Source organism: Mesocricetus auratus, unplaced genomic scaffold (assembly GCF_017639785.1).
Source record: "Mesocricetus auratus isolate SY011 unplaced genomic scaffold, BCM_Maur_2.0 Super-Scaffold_100676, whole genome shotgun sequence".
In the NCBI taxonomy this organism is placed as follows: domain Eukaryota; kingdom Metazoa; phylum Chordata; class Mammalia; order Rodentia; family Cricetidae; genus Mesocricetus; species Mesocricetus auratus.
The window spans coordinates 178,774,816-178,797,325 of NW_024429266.1; the positions used below are offsets into that span (position 1 = coordinate 178,774,816).

At 44.5% G+C, this 22,510-nt stretch overlaps 1 protein-coding gene across 37 annotated transcripts in view; it reads right to left on the reverse strand.

Moving 5' to 3' along the window:
- The window catches only part of Cacna1c (calcium voltage-gated channel subunit alpha1 C), a 551,969-nt gene that overhangs the window by 108,548 nt on the left and 420,911 nt on the right, over positions 1 to 22,510 (reverse strand). For all 37 annotated transcript variants that reach the window (XM_013110334.3, XM_040739165.1, XM_040739170.1 and 34 more), the window contains 3 exons: positions 14,628 to 14,654; positions 6,372 to 6,532; positions 5,224 to 5,449 (listed from right to left, as the gene is read on the reverse strand). In XM_013110334.3, the coding sequence (XP_012965788.1) occupies positions 5,224 to 5,449; positions 6,372 to 6,532; positions 14,628 to 14,654 (414 nt within the window). The remainder of the gene's footprint in view (positions 1 to 5,223; positions 5,450 to 6,371; positions 6,533 to 14,627; positions 14,655 to 22,510) is intronic.

The following is a 22,510-nucleotide window of genomic DNA, read 5'->3' on the forward strand; positions in this document are numbered from 1 at the left end:
CCTGTACCTATCCACCACCTGTACCTATCCCTATCCACCACCTGTACCTATCCCTATCCACCGCCTGTACCTGTACCTATCCACCACCTGTACCTGTACCTATCCACCGCCTGTACCTGTACCTATCCACTGCTTCACTGTTTTTCCTGAACTGTGGTACACTGGAGGGGGTCTGACCCAGCTCAGTTTTTACACTCACTGACCATCCATTCTTTTTCCCCCAGTTTCCTGGGTCGACTCAACACTCTCTGTTCAGGGACACTTTGCCACCATCTCTTTTCCCTCTGTACATGTTTTGGGATCAGGGCCTCTGTAGAATTCTCCTCTCTCTCTCTCTCTCTCTCTCTCTCTCTCTCCCTCCCTCCCTCCCTCTCTCCTTCCCTCTCTCTCTCTCCCTCTCCCCCCCCCCTCTCTCTGTCTCTGATCTGAGACTTTGCAGAACCTTTCAGTACAGAAATCTTTTGCTTCCAAGAGTCTGGGGCCAGCCCTTTACCTTCATGCTGGTGTGCTATAAATAAAAGATGGCAGAAACAACAGGACTAACTACTGAGGATGCCTCACAGTGCTCAGCCCTGTTCCTGTGTTCCAGAGAGGGCCATCTCTGCAGGTGCCCCTGCCAACCATTCTTATGCTGGGCGGTGAAATGCTCTCTCTTGGTTTTGGTGGAAAGTTATCTGTTGTTGGAAGAGTGTTTATAAACAGATTTTCAACCAGTAAGTTGGTGTACTATGGCACTTTGTGACAGAAGAACAGAAAAAGAAGGGATGAGAACCAAGTAGGGCAATGTGGGGATCAGAATATATTCAGTGAGCAAGCACAGCCCTTATTTTTTTCTCTCCTTGGACTTGCCACAGGGACCCCAGCAGTAGGCATTCTTGAACCAAAATGGCAGTGAACTTGAGCTTGGTCCTGGAGGATGCAGCTGACTCTGGGGGTATTTGCACGGTAGGAGTATAAAGTGCTATGTCGTTGATCAGAAGGAGCCAGAAGGAATTCTAGACTGTCTTGGTTATGGAGCTAGGATAGTTTGGGCCCACAGCACAGTTCCCACTAATACCCACCTGACCTCTCCATCCTGTATGGAGAATAAGACTTGGTCAAGATACCAAGACTGCCTGATCTTGACCTTGGGAAGGCTTTGAGGTTTCTAGACTAGAGGTACTCAGCATTACATAATTGGCCCTCAAAATCATAAATGTGATGGGGTTTGAGAGGAGGCACATTCACATAATCTTTAGAGCATCTTCTTAAGCTCCTATAGGTGACAGTTACCACCCACATGGAGTAACTTCCCTTCCCGCCCAAAAGACAGCAAGTGGCTCTTGGGTCTGAGCATCTTCTCTATAGACTCTTGCCTGGGAACATCACAAATACCAGACTCCTGTTTATTGGTGGCTTTAAAGGAGGTGAGAGGCTCCATGGGCTCCTGAGCAGAGGGCTTTAGAAGGTAGTAAAGAACGTTGGGAGGGTTGGGGTGGGGGTTGGGCAGGACTGTGGACAAGGATTTGGAGATCTTTGCAGCCTGGGAGATTTGCAAGGGGCACTCACATAGGTCTTTGGGCATCCCACTTGTGGCTGTGATTTAGGGTGAATGTGTCTTCCTAAGTCAGCCTAATGGCACATTTGAGAGCATGGGGTGCAGCTGTCGGGGAGGAACAGGGGACTACAAGGGTATTTTGGTTTGTAACAAATGCAGTAGAAACACTAGCAATAACAGATGCTAACATGGACTAAGGCACACTGTGTGTTGTATAGGGAGTCCCAATGCTGACATATCTTAGGGCAACTCAGCCTCAATGATCTTAAAGGATGAGAAGAGGAATGATTACAGAAGAGATGACTGGGTATGGAGAGTTAGGTCATTTGCCCAAGGCCACCCTGCTTAGGTATCACACTGGTGACAGCAAACAGCAGGTCTGTCTCTCAGACCATCCTCTGGACCACAGTGAGCTACAGAGCTGATGGGCCAGGCTATCTTGTTGTCCAAGTCCCATCACGTTCATACTGCCTCTCAGTAGACAACTGCTGACTGTATTTCCTTTTCCTGGGGCCACATAAACACTACTTCTAACTTTCCAATTTTCACTGCCTCTTAAGTAATTCTCACATGGCCCATGTTTGAGGTCTGGATTTTGTTTTTTTCAGCCTCATTTAGAAAAGGGACTTCACTATTAGATATTGTTATAACATCTTGGAGCAACTGCCCATTGATTCCCTTTTAACTATTTTGTGTATTCTCGTGAAAATATTGACAAGAAACAACTTTTTAAAATTTGGCTTGACCAGAGGGCATCCCATAGCCCCCATGCAAGAACTAACAGTATTTTCAGGCCTCAAAAAGCCCAGAAGTAGAGTAATTCCACTGTCTAAGTTAAGGCTACTTCTTCAGGTCTCCAATCATCTGGAAATGCATACATTCAGATGTGCGCATGTGAATAGTCATAGGGTAACGGAAGGCAGCTATTTGTGTTGAGTGCAGGGGAGTCACCTGCTTCCTGTGAACCTCTCTCCAATCTTAGACTTGAAATGCTTAGAACATGGGCTGGGTGTGGGCACTGTGATCCTGCCAGCTGAACTTGGAGATGGGGTACCTGTGTGCGGTCCTTTTGTTAAGCAAGTATATTTCTCCTCAAATCTGTTGGAGGCTACTTCACAAAGTCTTGCTACTAATCACACACTTTTGTTTTAACAGTGCAGTATGAGCAGTGTCTGTGTTTTTTGAGATGCTGAAATCCTTAGGGAACTAATAGCTTCCCCTATCAAAATGGCCAGAGTTCCTGGTTCACGTTTGAGATCTCATGACTTCACTGTCCTCCCATAATAGCAGTAAGAGCACTGACTGGACTGAACACGAAAAAGCCTCTGGTTGCCATCAATAAACTTAAAATCAAGTGCCTCTCCCTGGATTCTCAACAATACTGTGCCTTCAGATGGCTGCCCAGAGAATTGCTACAAGAATAGTGACAGTTAGGATGCCTCATAAGGCCTGGTGACTCACACAGAGGAACACCCTGTGAGTTGTGACACAGTTGTCCTTGACCTGGAGGCATAAGTCTCTATTCTTGTTTCTTAACACAACCCAAGTTAGGGGTTTAATGCTTCTATTTCCAAAGATTGTCCAGAAATCATATTCCTAAGGGAATCTCAACAAAATGGTTTAAAATGATGAGGTGAGACTGTACATTGATTTCAGTAGCTCAGGGTGAGCACTGACCTGAAGCAGGCTACCCACTCCCTGTAGTGAGGATGAACGGTCTGTGGATGGGCTGATGGACAGTGAGATGGACAAATGTATGTGTGTAAGACCAGATCAAAGTCCCCCGAAGTATAATTCCTACCATCTTGACTCAGAGTTGGCCATCTCTGCTGCATTTTAGTGACCCATACCTGTCAGAGAGACCCATTTCTCAGCTCTTCCTAATAGCAAGAACAACTAATGAGACCAGAGAATCCCTTGATGAGATTTCTGGAAGATTTGTCTGCATTTATTTACTTTGTAGTGGCGGAGGTGAACATGTGGCAGTTGGAGGACAGCCCGCCAAGGTGGGCTCTTTTCCTCCACCACGTGGTCTATAGGGTCATACTCCAGCTTCAGGCTTGGTGGCAGGCCTTTGCCTTCTGGATGATTTGTGGCCCCTAAGTCTTAACTAATAACTGAATTGCTTATTTAGAGAGAGCAAGTATACCTGCATGGAAGCTACTCTGCCATGTGGGTCTCAGGGATCGAACTCAGGCTGTCAGAGCAAGCACCTTTGTCCACTAAGACATCCCAGCAGCCTATTTTTCCCCTATTTTTTATGGTGTTAAAACACATATAACATAAAATTACCACCTCACCCACTTTAAAGCTTACAGTTTAAGGATATTAAATATATTAATAGTGTGAACATCCATTTCTATGATTCTTTACATCTTATTAAACTGAAACTCTGGTCTTTAAATAGTAACTTCCTCTCTCCCTACCATCAGCCCTTAAGCCACTGTCCTGTTTTTTGCCTATGTGATTCTGACGCTATGACTAAGAACTTCAAATAAGTACAACCAAAGAATGCTTGTCTTTTGTCACTGGCTTATTTAACTCAGCATGAAGTCCCCAAAGTTCATTCATGTGCTACCATGCATACAAACTTTTTTAAAAAAGCTTAGTGATACCCTGTTGGATGTAAATACTACCTTTACTTCATCCATACCCATGATGCTTGGGGCGCTTGTGCCTTCTGGCTCTTGTAAATAATGTCACTCTGAACGTGAATGTACAAACATCACTTCAAGACCTGGCTTTTAGTGCTGTGTGTAAATACCCAGAAGTAAAGTTTTGGGACACTCGGTAATTTTGTTCTTAATTAACCGAGAAAGGGCAGCTCCGTTTTTCACAGCAGCCTATCATTCACCTCCCGTTTCTACCATAAGTTGGTTAATCTTGACTGTCAACTTAGGGGAAATTTAGAACTACTTAGGATACACAAACCTCTGGCATATCTATGAGGGGGAGGAGCCACTTTGAATGTGGGCATCACTTTGCACACTGGAGTTACACAGAGAAGATTAAGGAGAAAAGGAGCTGAGCACAGCCTTGTGCTGTCCCTCCGTGCTTCCTGATTGCAGACGCATTGTGCCCGGCCACCTCACACTTGGGTACCACACCTTCCCACCTGATGGACTCTGAGCCAAAATGAAACCTGCCTTCCTTGTGCTGCTCTTGTCAGGTATCTGGTCACAGGTTTGGCAGAAGTCACAAATACACATGAGAGTGTTAGAGTCCCCAGCTTTCCATGCCCCCCTCACACTTGCTGCTTTGTCACCCTGTTTGGTTCTGATTAGCTTCTCTGGGTCTGCCTGGGATTTGGGGAGCAAAGAAGCAGACTACGCCCTTTACTGCTTTTCTAGAATTGATAATACCTCAATGTCCAGAAGCCATCTTGCACCCTACTGTTCAATCAACACCAATGCTGGTCAAGCCAAGGATGGGAAGTAGCCGAGTCCCTGATGGTGGCTACCCACCTCTGCACTCCTAGTCATATAGGAGAATAAATGCAGCCAAGTCAAATGACAGCAGTGAGCAGCTAAGGGCATTTCCGAGTGGCACAGCACCGGGATGAACCACAGTGCCCCTGCAGCGTATGGTCGGAGGCTGGATCTCTCCAGAAACTGCAGCTCTTCCCTCTCCCGGATCACCCCTCTGGCCATGAGTGCCCAAAGGGAAAAGAGGAGGCACATGCGTACCTGGTGATCTTAAAGATTCTGAGCAGCCGCACACATCTCAGCACAGAGATGCCCAGGGGGGACATGATCTTGGTCTCCACCAGGATGGTCTCCAGGATGCCCCCACACACGATGAAGCAGTCAAATCGGTTGAAGAGGGATACAAAATAGGCCTGCAGGCCGAGGCTGTACATCTTCAGGAGCATTTCTGCAGTGAAAAGCGCCAGCAGTGCCTTGTTGGCTGTGTCTGGTGGGGTGTAGGACCGGGTGGGATTCAGGCAAGGAACCGAGAAGAGCAAAGAGAAAGGGGAGGAAAAAATAAAACAGTCACTGTCATAGCTGGAGAAAAAGACACATCTTTCTCCCTCTCTCTTTCCCTCCCCCTCCTTCCCATGAGACCTCCCCAGCTACTTCTGGAAGAACTATTAGGCCCAGTTTCCATTATTAGAACCATGTGCTGAGCAAACACCATGCATTAGAGGCTTAGCATATGTTCTCCTCCTTAATCCCCACAGCAACTCAGAGAGGCTTGGTGATGTTCTCATTAGACCCAGTCTTTAGAGATGAGACAGGAGGTGCAGAAGGGTCAGTGACCCATCCAAGCCAGCAGCTAAAGTTGAGAGCAGACTATCTACCCCGTGCTTTGCTACCACTAGACACCCTGGGCCCTATCTGCCTCATTCCCCAGAGATGCTTAGGCATGGGTTGAGGAAATCTCCATAGGGGTCCAGGCACAACAAGGGGAGTCTTAGCCTCTGGGGATACTGTCCCTTGCTCAGGCTCTGCTTGCTTCTTGCCTATCTGGGGAATGCTACCTGGAGCTAGAGTAAGGCCAGAGGAACTGAAATTTGCTTCTGGGAAGTTGACAGCCCAGGTTCTGAAATAGCCAGAGAAGCTCCAGCTCCTGTCCTGCTACTTAGACTCGAAGATGACTATGGCTGTAGAGGAACAGTGAGAGGGACATCAGTGTTTGAAGGGCCGCATCTGTTTATAATTATATATCTTAATATGGGGCTCACGAGCTTCCAGGGCTGGACTTTCCAGCATGGCACTAGCCAAGCAGTAGTCACTGGCTGCTTTCCTGCCAATCTCCCAGCAATAACTCATCCCTCCCCAGGAACAGGGCTGAGTTAGCAAGAGGGAATAGTCCAAAGCCAGCGGCTGCTCACCTTGGACTTCTGTGAGCCAGTGGGGCTGGTTGTAATGCTCGGAGGCAATGGTGAGTGTGTTGAGGAACACCAGGAAGATCACGAGCCAGTAGAAGATGTTGGACTTAACTGCTGCACGACACTTCCTTCTGCAGAATCTATTCCACCTGCGCCAGTAGCGGCTGGAAAGAGGTAAGGAGGGAAAAAACTGGGTTGGCTGGGAGATCTAACTTCTGCCAACCCAAAGCACATGAGGTGACATCGCACCTGTCACCAGCTTGGCCTTATTATACAACCTGGTGATGGAGTAGTCAGACTTCTCCCAAGCTAACTAGGCTCCACTGTTTAGTTATCCATGTGGCCTTGGGTCTATCTATCCTCCATTGCTAAGCTCCAGTTAGAAATGAGAACGGGATAATTTCACAGGATTCTTGCAGACATGCATAAAATGCCATGTAAGCCAGCTGGCAGGAAGCTGAAGTTGCCCAACAAGTGGGGCTGTTTTTATTTTCTCAGCTGGGGATATACCTATACCTCAGTGGTAAAGCCAAGCATGAATACGCCCTGGTTTCAATCTCCGGCGCTGAAAGATAAAGGAGTTTCCAACTGTTTTAAATTTATTTTAATGGGGTTATCAGAAGTAGTGTGGCAAGTATAGGGGGAAATTAGTCATTATGCTGGTGGCAGTGACAGGACTAGTAAATGGTTACTATGAATAAAGCCTTCTGTAGGCTTGGTATTTTAGGAATGCCTTAGGGCTTCTCTAAGTCTTTAAGTCAAGTGTGTGTTAACCTAATATCGAGGAGGAAACTAAGGACCATTGCAGTTCAGCAAGCTGTCCAATATACTAGGGTGGGAGAGGCAGGGTGATGTCTCCCCAGCCCCGCCCCTTCCACTGGACCCGTATCACCTTGCCATGCAGAGGAAGAGGCTGCTTTACAGCAGAGGTTCTTTACACTCATGGGGTCCGATGATCTCTTGAGAACCCAATGAACATTTAGATTTTGTTTAGAAAAGTGGGTACACCCCTATAGGTACACAGAGAACTACTAAAGCTCAGCTACAGACACCTAGCATTCCCCAGCGCTCTTGGTCAAGGGCTCTGCTGGTGCCTTTTTTCCCTTTTCTTATTTAAATTAGAAACAAGCTTGCTTTACATGTCAATCCCAGCTCCCTCTCCCTCCCTTCCTCCCCCACCAAGTCCCCACCCCCATCCCCCCACCCAGTCCCCATTCCGATCCCCAGGGAGGGTGAGGTCCTCCACGGAGGTTCTCCAGAGTCTGTCATTTCATTCAGGGCGGGCTGAGAGAGCATCCCTCATTGTGGGATGGGCGGCCAAAGCCCATTTGTATTCCTCAAGTGTGGCTATGTGAAGAATGACTTGGAAAAGCTTTCATAACCACCCAGCCACCCCTCCCCTGGTACCTCACCTCAGCATCAAATCAATCTGATTGGAAACTGATTAACTGGTTGCTGGGTACATTCAATACCCAAAAGATAGCACTGGCACTTTTGAACTTCCTCCAGCTGGCTTTAATGTTAATTACAGATGAGAATCATCAAACTGGATGACCCCAAAGAAACATTCCCATTTTATGACTCTGTGACAGAGGGTTTCACTGCCCACCCCACACAACTAGGCACAACACACACAACACACAGCTCTGTTGGGGATACAGAAGAGGAAGTATTTAATAGCTGCCTGGAATGCAATGGAGAAGTGTGGAGAATCAGACAATAGACGGCCAGGCCGAAACCCACCATAGGAAGACCCACACAATCAGATTTTATTTCAGAAAAGCAGACAACAACAGACACAGACATGTGGTGAGCTTCTAGATCTAGGTAGAACCAGGAAGACAGCCCAATTGTCTGGATTAGTGATGACATAAGAAAAACTTTATTAATGGCACAAAGGACACTGAGGACACAGAAGATTGGATGCAAAGTCAATGGGAGACGGAATTCAAGAGGAGAAAAAGGAACCAAATGCCTGCCTGGTGGTCTGGGAGTGTGGCACCCACTACCAAGCAAAAGCCAGAGAGGGGTGTTCTGGGAAGGGAGAGTGGTTGGGAGAAGGGCATTGCATTTAGCTTAGAATGTAGTTCAGGGTGGTGGCTGGGCATGCATACAGAAAGATCATTAGGCATGCGAAGTCCCTGCTGGGGTGGTGAAGAAGGCAGGAGGAAGCCAGACAATACCCTGGTGCAACAATCACAGGTATCTGCACTTTACATGCCATAGTTTCTGTTTGTCCCTTTCTGGTCTAGGCTTCTAAAGCAAGTATGTAAAACCTGCTTGCAACAGAGACTTGCAAACCTCATTCTGCAGCCCATAAGTGGATGGAACAGCTATTTGACAGGCCATGATTGGCACTGAGAAAAGAACAGCATGAAAGATATCATAGCATGACTCAAAATAGTAGTAAGAGATATTGAATAAAGTCTTTAGTGTGTGTGTGTGTGTGTGTGTGTGTGTGTGTGTGGTGTCCTGGACCAGGATGCAAAAAACCTTCTATTTTAGGGCAATGAAATTGACCTGTAGTGCAACATTCTGAATAAGTCTATGTCATTAGTCCATTTCTGCAGTCTTCTGGTCATAGAAAAATGTAGTTGTTTCTCTGTAGAGATGTACTGGTGGTGCATAAGTTGAAGAATCATGAATGGCCGTCAGTGTCACACATATGCAAGCATGCCAGAAATAGAGCACTGAAATGGCTGTATATATTACACACTCTGTCCCCAAACTCAGCTCTCTAGTCCTTAAGGGAGACCTTTTCAACATCACATGCTCCATGCCAAGGATAGATTGTATTCTGTGACCCCAGGGAGACAGACCTCTATACGAATAGTTCCTCCCACTTGCTCATATTTCCTTTTTGGATATTGAATGGTTCCCTCCACTTACTCATATTGCCTTTTGGGATAGCTTGGCTTCATCTGTGTCTCTAACACTATCATTTTTCTCCTTATTGTTCCCATTACCAAGGTTTAACTGAATTCTATGACGAGAATGGAAGAGCCAGGGGCAATCTAAGAATTTGAACTCTTCCCTTAAAACTACCAAGGGGAACTTGGGTTTGGCCTGCAAGCTGAAGGACAGATAGATTAATCTCAGTGTTATGACCTGATCCATCCTTCACTGGATGCCCCAGCTTTGCAGGGACACTCAGCTTAGCTGGTGCTTTGGGACATTTGCTATGCACAGAGAAGACACCATGCAGTTCAAACATTAGTCTGCAAGTGCCCTTCAGGGTGTTTCAAACATCTAGCTATGCCACATGCAAGTGTGAGGATAGGGGACTATGTGGAGAGGGACCAGTGGTTGGGACAATGAGTCACAGGTAGTTATAATGACAGATGGCCTTTTGTATTTGCAGAACTTGATATTGCATAGTTCCATGTTATCAGAACACATCTCTACTTCTTCCTATGATTATAAATATTATAGGATAATTTTAAAAACATATTAATTGCTAAGATAATGATTTAAAATAGACACAATCCCATACTACAGAAATCATTGATAATTGTCATGCAGATTATAAAGCAATGATGATTGCTTTTACCTACTGTACATAGATACTGACTTGGAGTCAGTTTAGTATTGAGAATTTGATCGTGGCCATTTCTGTCATGTTTACAAGTGGTGAACATGGGTTGCTGTAAAGTCAGGCCCATCACATGGGTCTACAATAGCTCTCTGCCAGCTCCGTTAAATGTGGCTGCTACTGCACAGAGGCACTCTGGAGAGTCACATGGATTTTGGGTTGTGGTGGGGATGGGAGTAATTACTATCCAGGGAAAGTATTTAAAGATAATTGTACATCTCCTACTTTTCAAACATAGTTTTGCTTGACAGCTGGTTTCCTGGCAACACTTCCTACTATATAATAAATGTAATAGTTTATTAGAATGTGTAAATTTATTTGTGTGTTTACATATGCACAGAGGATATGGAAATTAAATGATAAAACAGGGAGGAGCAATTTGCCTGATATTCATGTTCTCTTTGCATTAGCTGAAAGTTATTTATGAGAAATACAGAAGCAGGAGAGAAGCATGGAAGTGAATGTGTCTACTGTACTAATTGTCTACAGCATTGTGCTCTGCTCCCTCTGTCTTGGCTCATCTTATCTTCATCCCCACCACCAGCACAGAGCTTTGCACCTTTTTTAGCAACACAGAGGCCAACTATGAAGGCTTCTATCTTCTAGTCCCATCTTCTAGGTTCTGCTCATCTCTAGGGCCCAACTCGCTTCTCTGCAGTGGACTTTCTGTTTTTCTAGCCCTGGCATCCCTGCAGAGCCTGCCTATATTACTATACATTTTGTTTGTGTAGTCAAGAAACACTTATTTAATGCCTGCTATGGACAAGGTAAGATATCAGCAGTTAACAGACACGGTGCTTTTCAACATAAAGCCCAGCTAAGGCACAGCAGTAGGTGAACATGTTATATGCTGGGGGACTCTGTAATAGTGTGCCTAGATTCCATCTTAGGCAGTCATGGAGGCCTCCAGAGAGCTTTTCCCCAACAGAGGACTTCCATGGCCTGGTATTAGCAGTTAACTTTTAACGTATGGCTCCTGACTCTTTACTGGAATAATCAGATCCACAAGAGGCAGCAGCCATGTCTTTTATTTTGTTGCAGATCTGTAGTATTAAGCAAAGTCCATCTCACACAATAAGATACTGGCTTGTGTGAAACATGATAAAGACATGCTCCGGGTCTAACTCCCTGAAAAAGGCAAGGCTTAAAAACCTCTGGCCTTGAGAAGGGGAAAGGGCGATACTCCTAAACTGTTTTTCTTGGCATGCAAATGCTGACAAGTCTGAGACATGGAGACGTTGGATACGGTAGGCTGTCTAGGAGCTGGAGTAAGTTCCCATCTTCAACAGAACCCAGAACAAGCAGCAGGGAAAAACTGCTAAATATAACTCTTTTATGAAGAAGTAGTCTAAAAATGGGCTATAGCGACTGGGGCAGACTTGTGTTTATGACTAGTTGCTTATGGCATAGCAGAAATGTAATGATGTGCCAGGCAGCTCTTGCTGAGGACTAGGCCTGACAGGCAGCTCTTGCTGATGACTAGGCCTGACAGTCCTCCCATTTTGGAACCCCATGAGATTAGCTCTGAATTCTGCATAGTTGTGCTAGGAAAAACTCCAACAAGTCCCTGGACCAATGATGCTTAGTGGCTCTCAAATGTAGCCAATTCTATATTTTCCTTTACATGAAAATGTGAATTATCAAAGTACCCAAGTATCATCTAATTTGTCTCATTTTTTTCCTGCAAGCTCTATTCAACTATTCTTTCAAAATTAACTATGACTTTGTATCATCCAGTCCTGCACCTAAAATAGGCCAATTTGAAGCTGAAATTCTATTGCTGTCATTATTAAATTGTTTCCCCAACTGAGAGAACTATTTGGAAAATGTTGATAATTCTGTGAGCATTTTCAATCCATTACCAGCCTTAGCTATTCCCCAACCAGACACCATCAGTGGGCTGAAGGATTTAGGTGAGTCAATTGCATGTAATATTGCTCAGAACCAGGGTCCCCTTGTCTGGGTGGGGGCCACTAGCAACATGTAGACAATCCAAACTAAGATGCATAGTAAATGAAAGGGACATGCTAAATTGCAAAAAGTATTGGTGCAACAAAGAACACAAGCTATTTTATTAAAATGTGTTACATTAATTCCTGTTGAAATGACAAGGTTTTCATTACCCTGCTTTAAAGAAAAAGGTTTCATTTCCTGCTGCTCCTCTGCACTTCCTTGACATGGCCACTAGAATAATCTCCAAAGCATGCAGAGAAACAGGTTCAGTGTACCAGCCAGGACTTGACCAGTAGGATGGCTGAGGCTAGTCCCCTGCTGTGACTCTGGGCTTCCTTAAGCCTCAGATCATCTACAGGTGTTTTAATAACTGTGACAACCCACTGGCAAGAAGTCATTTATGAATACAAAGTTTTTTCTGTGCTTCCCTTAAAGTGAAAGTGCAGAGAGAGAAGCATCCCTTCCCCAAAGTAAGCAATTAGAGCTCTGTGGCTGGGAGATGCTGAGTGAACAAAGTCCCAAGGATAAAAAGATTGTAATTCTTAAGGACATACCTGACACGATAGATTACCCAATTCAAAAGGAAGGTTTCCTGATAACTCACTAGTGTCCACCAAGTATGGGATCGTCTCCACAAGTCTCCAGATTGTGTTTATCCATTCATTCATCTATGGTTTCCTCATTTGCATGTAGTGAGAATAGAATTTGGGAAATATTTTCACTGTAAAATTAAATCTCTTTAATGTTACTGTGTGGGGCTGTGAAACTGTTCAGAGTAACATGTACCTGTCAAATACGACATTTGTTTGATTGTCAAGACTACTGTCTTATCAAGACCAGGTGATACATCTATCCATCTATCCATCCATCCATCCATCCATCCATCTATACATATATACATACATATTACTAAATTCTTATTACACACCAGCTACTTCTCCACATGCAGGAGCTGAAGAAGGAATATCTGCAGGGCATTCTTTCGTTTTTTAGAGCCCTCTTTCATGTAATAAAAAAGCCAGTACAGGTAGGTCTAATCCTCTATTTTTTATACTAAGGAGGCCTTGGTTTGGAAGAACAACAAGGAGGAAGGAAGTCTGCATTTTCCAGTCCCAGTAGAACTTTGGAGAAAGGGGGCATCAGAATTGGAGCAGTGTCAAATACCAGATTCTTGCTTGGGTGTTGAATGCCATGAGGTTAGAGAGATTTGCTTAGAAACACTTGGATGTCACAGAGAGGGGCTCAGGGAGTTGGGGCTTGTAGATAGGCTCATGCAGTTCCTTCCAGGAATATCAATAATTAGCCTGTCACTCTATGTGGCTGGTTCTCAACAGAGCTGGATGAGGTATGTAGAGGATGTGTGTTGGGGGTCCTGGCTCCAGAGCTCAGTGATGGATGATGAGACACATGAAAGTATGAAGTGAGGGAGGGCTGGATCACAGAGCCTGGGAGTTAGAGAACAGATTTCAAGGCTGGAGGAGTGCAGATCAGGGTATATGACATGGCCTGTAGTGGTGGATGTTCAAATCACACAGATCTGTGTGTTAGAGCTAGCAGGAGTCAAGAGAATCTGGAGAACTTCAGTACCTCATTCTTTAAGCTGGTTCTGGGATTGTGAGATTCCTCCCTGAAGTACCCAAATCCACCTTAAACAGTAACTGGGGAATGGGGTATCCAAATCTACCTTAGACAGGAGTGGGGAAGAGGAGCTCAAGAGATTGCACTTGTGACCTCCAAGAACTGCTTAAAACATCCTGTTGGTAAACACCTAGTTTAGTATGACTTATACTCCTGCTATATATATGATGAGGTTTGGAAGGCAAGACTATGCTATGAAAAATAAATGGCCAATAGTTTTTGATGTCTAAATATTTTGGAATTAAATTTACATTCCTGTCTTCCATATATAACCAGTCAAGCACTCACAGAGCTTGAAGAGTCAACCCGTGGGGTAGCTAGTTAGGCACTGAGCAGACTCCAGTGTCCAAACAAAATTAAGTGAAGGCAATAGGACTTTGAGCATTGCAATAGGTAGAATATTATACGGAAAGTACTAGGACAAGCGTGTGACAAAGCATGTAGAATGGAGGATGAAGGGAAGACTTTTTAAATCTCGTTGGGAGTGTGTCGTGCCAAGGGTGCCACAGGTGCTGTAACCTTTGAGTTGATTGCCAAGTCTGACATTTCCAGATAGAGACACAGATGCGAATTTTGGTGGCGCAAAAGCTCCACAAAAAGTCTTAGTGTGCAAGAGAATAGAGAACATTTGGGAATCTTCAAGGAGTTGCATGTAGTGGAAAGAAAGTATTTGTGCAGACATGCAGAAAGTAAAGCCAGTGGCAAGCCACAGGGTGGATATTCTGGAAACTTCTGACACCGTCTCAAAGCAGTGGCAGAATTGACATTCTGTCTATAATCCTCAAAGTTGTGAAGCATGCCAAATAGTAACAAGTGTTTACACATTTATTTTAACTGACTCTCTTATACAGGAATTAGACATGTTTGTTCTAACCACTCAGAAACTACCTAAGAGTACCCAAGTCTAACCCTTGAACTAGTTTCCTTGACAAAACTGTGAACCCCCATACAAAAGGAAGCAGTTAAAGCCCCAGAAGGACCCTAGCTGATAGGAATTACCTTGGTCATCTGACACAGTAGCTGGGGACCAAGCTAGAGAGGGAGAAGGGAAGGGGAGCAGTTTGCATCTCACTCACCTGAACTTGGATTTGGAGATCCGGTGGCTGAAAGAGTAAAGGGAAACATTAGCAATGGCAGTGCACTCACTTTCTTTCATATAGGGAGTATTTAACCATCCCTGGGGAATTTGGTGTTCCTCAGGACTATATGTGGACATTGGAAGGATTTGTGGGGTAAGTTATAATGCTACAGAGAATAACACTTTGTGTATTTGAATGTGGCTTGCCCAGCTGACATCTACAAGTCTAGTATCTTCTATGTGTGGGTGATCCTTCCAGGAGAGGGGAGCACACAGTCCTGAGAGGATAAGTATCTGCCCATGAACTCAGTGAAGGGCTAAGCACAGCACTCCTTGAGGAACGTCATGTCAAATAGAAAGCTTCTCCTGCAACAGAAGGACCAGAGCAACAGGGAACTGTGGTCTGCCACGATCTCTACCAGAGCTGGGTTAGGAAGCACATGAAGACTCTTGAGTCAGCTGGAAATGGGAAGGGCCATCACCTCCCTAGCTCAGGGCTGCTCACTAGATATGAATGAGCACATGACCTCAGGCTCTAAAGGGACATGTGTTGAAGTTAGGTGTGGCCCTGGAGATCTACCACAACAGGTAGGGTGTCCCGACGACAGCTGCCTGCAGGAGCGTTGCATGGGGAGGGTCCTGAAGGGCAGCACCTCCAGGGAGGCCTTGAGACTCAAGTTCATCCAGGACAGAGTCCAGGAAAGCTACATGGAGTTAGGAGGTGGAGAGAGGTCAAGAGAGAGTCTTGTTAATGAGAAGTAGAGGAAAGGGAGGGAGGAAAGGGGAAGGAGGGAAGGAAAGAGAAGGGGGGAGAAGGATGCAAGCAATTGAGACAAAACACTTTGGGAAAAAAACCCAAACATTTGAAGGTACAGGTCAGCTTAGCTTTGATGCTAAGAGAGAGGTAAATACAGGCAAAATAGCAGGTTGAGTGAGACTGCTCCAACGGCCACAAGCAAGACCTGTAAAACGACAGCACCAGGGCCCCACCCTTAGATGAAGAACTACAGGCAATCAATACTGCCAAGAGAGGGTGAATCCGTCTTCTCCAGGGATGAGGTCCCTGACTGGTTATCCAATTCCCAATGGTCAGCTCTAAACACATTATATATGAGCAATGCTAAACAGACTCAGTGGGTTGTATATTTACAAATATACACCAGGGATAATTAAAGAGAAAGAGGTCATGAAATTGAGAGGAGTAGGGGGTATATTGAAGGTGTTGAAAGGGGAGGAGTGGGAATGATGTAAATCCACTACTCATTTATGAAATTCTCAGATAAAATAGTTTATATTTAAAAATGGTCACAAACATTAGAATCCAAATGAGAAATGATAATTATCAGAGACCCTTGTAGAAATGTTGGAAGGTGACTGTTTAAAGCCATGTTGTCCCAGTCAGGCAAAAAGCAAGCTATGTCATGTAACAAGAAAACGCCAACACTTCTCGCTAATTTTTTATTTAAAAAAAAAAAGCAGAAGATGTGACAGGTGGCAAAGCCATCGTACATGAGATAATTATATCTCCAGGGCACTGAGAAGCTGAGCCAAGTGCCTTTATTGCTCTGAACTGTTAGCTAACAACCCTTTTCCACCCCCAAGGCTGCTTGCTAGGCTGCAGGGTTTAATCACATGTTAACTAAGCATGTGGGAGGGGGACCTAGAGCCCAGGGCAACATCTTTTATCTAGAGCCACCATTTGATGGGGGATGAAATGTTTGCTAGCTGCTAAATGGAGACAGGGAGGTAGGCTACTCTGCAGGGAGGACATGCTGATCTCAGGGATCTTGAAGCACGCCGAGTTGGTCCCTTGCTTTCTTGCAGAGGGTCTCAGTGGTTTCTGGCTTATCTCAGACCCTTTGCCTCCTGCAAGTCTCACTTCCAGTCCAATTAAGTCACAAGCAAAAGTGAGACCATAGAAATTCCCCAACGAGGAACTAGGGAGACCAATGCTGAGTGAATATTTGTCCTTGTTCCCATATGGCCGCTGTTTGGTGTCCTTGTACTCTTCTGTGCCAAAGGAAATGGCTCCGAGTCCTGATGTCTAAGCCTGAACACCTCACATGGTACTTGCTTATTGGAAAAGAGTGTGTCACTCAAGTGGGTCCTAGAAGAGCTGGACTTAGAACTTTTTATAAGACGAAAGGCTTTGGTTCCTTGGCACTCCCTGTATGCAGGAGCAGTTAGATACAGGACTTCACAAAATAGAAGGACACTACTGCTCACAGTCCACTGTCTCCTGGCAGTAATGACAGACTCCATGTTTGGATAGCTGTTTTCATTGTGGAGAAAGGAGAGAGCACTGAACACCTTAGCACGCCTGCCTCGTACTGATGTTTCAATTCTGTGCAGACCGTAAAGTTCTGGAAATAGCAGAAGCCTCCAGTATACCCAAACCCCAATGGGCATGAGTAGCTTGCTCCCAAGTTTCTGGACTTTTCCATAATTCACAGTGAATGCAACACCATCCTTACTTCATGTCTCAGGTGGATTTAGAGCAAGGACACAAGGAGGTTAATGACTAGTCAGCACATAAGACTCCCAGAATACACCACTGGGTGGGGACTGAAGTCTGTTTATCCTCAGGAACTCACCTGGACCTCTAGAATCAACCTGGAAGACCAAGATTTTCCTCCCTGATTTTGACATTCAAAATTAGACACAGCCCCCAACCATTTTCCCTCTTAGCTACCCGCTTATATTTATCATTATCTGACAAATATTTGAACACCTTGGGAGTTGTTTATACTTTCAGCTTCTCCTTCCTTCTTTGAATGATAAGTAATGTACACTTACTACCTGCTGTGGAAGAGGTTCCCTGAATTGTTCTCATTTTGCCTTCAGAACATTCAGAAAGATTGCTGACTCAGCTTCTCTGACTCCATGGAGCTTCATCACGACGCCCGTTGTTATGATGAGAATGACAGATCCTGAAGTCTGCCCAAGCTGAACATGGCTCCAGATACTGGATGCTAAACCCAGCTGCTCCCTGTCTCTAGCCTGAGCCTCCTTCTTGGAACTCAGGCTTTACCTGCAGTCTTCTCAATAACTCTGCCTCTTCCAAGGTCCCCAGGCAAACAATAGACTTGGCTTCCAGTGTTCAGCTTGACCTTCAGTGATGTCAATGTGACCCTTGACATAAGGCAGATGACCCACTTGGCCTTTAGCTGGGTCACTGTGGCTAATCACCACCCAGATTCAGATAATTGTTATTTTTCAGTCTTTTAGGCTATAAAAAGTACTAAAAATACATTTAAAGATGCCAAGTCTACATCAACAGTGTTAGTCTCCAGAATGTCCAGAGATGCACATCTAGGGGTTCCTTGGTGGTCATCTCACTTGTATCTTCCAGGTGATTCTTCAAGTCTTTACAGCCCTCACCCTGAGAAAGATGATGGGTCTTAGAATGATTTCCATCCCTGCCCAGTGAGCTCCTGACTCCACTCCACAGTCTCTACAGCACTAAAGGCCCTTGGAGCTGGAAGGAATCCTTCACATCACACGTCTCTGCTTTGTGATTCCTCAAGCTGTAGAATGCCTTATTCATTCGTGATCTCACATGGAGTCTAGTATGCCAATGAGATGGGAGTGGCGCCCTTTAAGTAGCTCTGGAAGGCAGTGTTCAGCCTGGTTTCTGCTGGAACCAATGGTCCAATCTGTCCCTTTCTTGGGAGAAAGGAGCTGTACCGTAGAGAGGGTGCTTGCTTGAGGAATCATGTCAGCTCCCTATCATTTTCTAAGGCAGTGGAAATGTACTTCCTGTACTCAACTCTTCGCAGTTTCTTTTATTTTTCTTTTTCAATTTTCATTTTAGAAGCAATCTTATTTTACATATCAATGATTCTATTCCCTCACCTTCCCATCCTCCCATGTTCCCCTCCGGTCCCCCCAACCCACCCCCCTACCCACTCCCCAAGGATAGTGAGGCCTTCCAACGGGGATCATCAAAGTCTGTCACATCATTTGGGGGGAGGACCTAGGCCCTCGATTTGGGTTGCAATAGTATCCCTCTATAGGGAATGGTCTCCCAAAGTCCATTTGTGCACTAGGGATAACACTGGCTCCATTGTCAGAGGACCCATAGACTGACCAGGCCTCCTAGCTGGCACCCACATTCAGGGGGCTTGTTTCGATCCAATGCTGGTTCCCCAGCCTTACAACTGGGGTCCTTGTGCTCTCACTATGTCATGTCAACTGTTTCTGTGTTTTTTTCCAGCACGATCTTGGTTCCTTTGCTCATCCCTCCTCCCTACTACAACTGGATTCTGGGAGTATGGCTCAGTGCTTAGCTGTGGGTGTCTGCTTCTGCTTCAATTAGATACTGGATGAAAGCTCTAGGATAACAATTAAGGTAGTCATCAATCTCATTATAGGGGAAGGGTATAAACTACTGTCTAGATTCTTAGTTGGGGTCATCTTTGTGGATCTCTGAACATTTCCCTGGTGCCAGATTTCTCTTTAAACCTGTAATGGCTCCCTCTATTAAGGTATCTCTTTTCTTGCTTTCTTGCTCTCCTCTATTCCTCCCCTGTCTCAGTCTTCCTGATCCCTCTTGTTCTCCCCCTCCTCTTCTCCCATTCTCTTTTTCCTCCCTCCCTCCCTTCCCCCCTGCTCCCAGTTTGCTCAGAGGTTCTTGTTCCTTTCCCTTTCTTCAGGGGACCATGTGTTTCTCTCTTAGGGTCCTCCTTGTTTCCTAGTTTCTCTGGTGGTGTGGATTGTAGGCTAGTAGCTCTTTATTATCTATATATGAGTGAGTATATACCATGCTTGTCTTTCTGTGACTGGGCTACCTCACTCAGGATGGTTTCTTCAAGTTACATCCATTTGCCTTTGAATTTCAAGATTTCTTTGTTTTTTCCCCCCACTGAGTGAAAATTTTCCATTGTGAAAATATACCACATTTTCTCTATCCATTCTTGGGTCGAGGGGCATCTAGGTTGCTTCCAGGTTCTGACTATTACAAACAATGCTGCTATGAATGTAGTTGAACATATGCCCTTGTTGTATGAATGTGCATTCTTTGGGTATATACCCAAGAGTGGAATTGCTGGATCTTGAGGTAGACTGATTCCCATTTTCCTGAGAAACCACCATACTGATTTCCAAAGTGGCCACACAAGTTTGCACTCCCATCAGCAATGGAGGAGTATTCCTTTTTCCACATCCTCTCCAGCGTACACTGTTATTGGTGTTTTTGATTTTAGCCATTCTGTCTGGCATAAGATAGTATCTCAGAGATGTTTTGAGTTGCATTTCCCTGATGGCTAAGGATGTTGAGATTTTCTTAAGTCTCTTTCAGCCATTTGAGCCATTCTTCTATTGAGAATTCTCTATTTAGTTCTGTACCCCACTTTTTAATTGGATTGTTTGGTGTTTTGATGGCTAGCTTCTTGAGTTCTTTGTACATTTTAGAAATCAGCCCCCTGTCAGATGTGGGGTTGGTGAAGATCTTTTCCCATTCTGTGGGCTGCCGTTTTGTCTTGTTGACTGTGTCCTTTGCCTGACAGAAGCTTCTCAGTTTCAGGAGGTCCCGTTTATTAATTGTAGATCTCAGTGCCTGTGCTCCTAGTGTTATGTTCAGGAAGTGGTCTCCTATACGAATTCATTCAAGGGTACCTCCCACTTTCTCTTATAAGAGGTTCAGTGGGCTGGATTTATGTTGAGGTCTTTGATCTATTTGAACTTAAGTTTTGTGCATGACAATAGATATAGATCTATCTGCAATCTTCTACACATCAGCATCTAGTTATGCCAGCACCATTTGTTGAAGATGCTTTCTTTTTTCCATTGTATAATTTTAGCTTCTTTGTCAAAAATCAGGTGTTCGTAGGTGTGTGGGTTAATATCAGGGTTTTCAATTTGATTCCGTTGGTATACCTGTCTATTTTTGTGCCTGTACTAAGCTGTTTTCAGGACTATAGTTCTATAATAGAGCTTGAAGTCAGGGATGGTGATGCCTCCAGAAGTTCCTTTATAGTACAAGGTTGTTTTGGCTATCCTGAGTCTTTTGTTTTTTCATATGAAGTTGAGTATTGTTCTTTCAAGGTCTGTGAAGAATTGTGTTGGGATTTTGATGGGGATTGTGTTGAATCTGTAGATTGCTTTTAGCAAGATTGCCATTTTTACTATGTTGATCCTACCTATCCAAAAGCATGGGAGATATTTCCATTTTCTGGTATCTTCTTTAATTTTTTTCTTTAAAGACTCAAAGTCTCGTTATAAAGGTCTTTCCCTTGTTTGGTTAGCTTTACCACAAGATATTTTATGTTGTTTGTGGCTATTGTAAAGAAAGGGTGATGTTTCTCTGATTTCTTTCTCAGCCCATTTATCGTCTATATATAGTAGGGCTACTGACATGAGTTAATCTTGTATTCTGCCACTTTACTGAAGGTGTTTATCAGCTGTGGGAGTTCGCTAGTAGGTTTTTTTTTTTTTGGTCACTTATGTAAACTATTATATCATCTGCAAATAGTGAAAGTTTGACTTCTTCTTTTCCAATATGTATCACCTTGATATCCTTTTGCTGTCTTATTGCTGTAGCTAGAACTTCAAGTACAATATTGAAGACATATGGAGAGAGTGGACAGCCTTGTCTTTAAAGGAATCCCATTGAGTTTCTCTCCATTTAGTTTGGTGTTGGCTATTGTTTTACTGTATATTGCTTTTATTATGTTTAGGTATGCTCCTGTTATCTTTGATCTCTCCAAGACCTTTATCATGAAGGGGTACTGGATTTTGTCAAAGGCTTTTTTCAGCATCTAGTGAGATGATCATGTGGTTTTTCTTTTTCAGTTTGTTTATATGGTGGATTACTTGATCATGATGGATGATTTTCCTGATGTGTTCTTGGATTTGATTTGCCAATATATTTTTTTAATATTTTATTTTCCAGTTTAAATTTAGATAAGAAATGAGGTTGCTTCGCAAGTCAGTTCCAGGTCCCTCTCCCATTCCCTCCCCTCCTCCCGTGCCCTCCCCCCAACCCCCCCCCCCCGTTATCCCCTCATTCCCCCAGGGAGGGTGAGGCCCTCCATGGGGGTGTCCATAGTCTGTCATTTCATATAGGGCAGGGCCTAGACCCTTCCCCAAGAGTTCAGGGTGAGAGTGCACCTCACATTGTTCTATGGGAGTCCAAAGTCCGTGTGTATACTTGGGATGGGTACTGATCTGCTGCCCAAGGCTCAATAGATTCCCTAGGCCTCCTCACTGACACCCAGATTCAGGGGGTCTTGATCAGTCCCATGCTGGATTCCCAGGCTGATGCCTGGGATTCAAGAGTTAACCTTTGTCTGGTCAGCTGTTTCTGGGGGTTAAACCAGCCCAGTCTTAATCCCTTTGATCATCAGTCCTCCCTCTTTGTTACTGATTTGCCAATATTTTATTGAGTATTTTTGCATCAATGTTCATGAGGGATATTGGTCGGTAGTTCTCTTTCTTAGTTGTGTGGCTTGGGTACCAAGGTAATTGTAGCCTAGTAAAAAGAGTTTGGCAATGCCCCTTCTGCTTCTATTGTGTGGAACAGTTTGAGGAGTACTGGCATTAGCTCTTCATTGAATTTCTGGTAGAATTTTGCACTGTAACCATCTGGGCCTGGGCTTTTTATGGTCGGGAGACTTTTGATGAATGCTTCTTTTCATTAGGGGTTATAGGTCTATTTAAACTGCTTACCTGTTCTTAATTTAATTTTGGTGATACCAATCCAGAAAATTGTCCATTTCCTTTAAATTTTCAAATTTTGTGGACTATGGGTTTTCAAAGTATGACCTGATGATTCTCTGGATTTCCTCAGGTCTGTTGTTATGCCCTCCTTTTCATTTCTCATTTTGTTAATACCATGCTCTCTCTCTGCCTTTTGGTTAGCTTGGATAAAGGTTTGTCTAT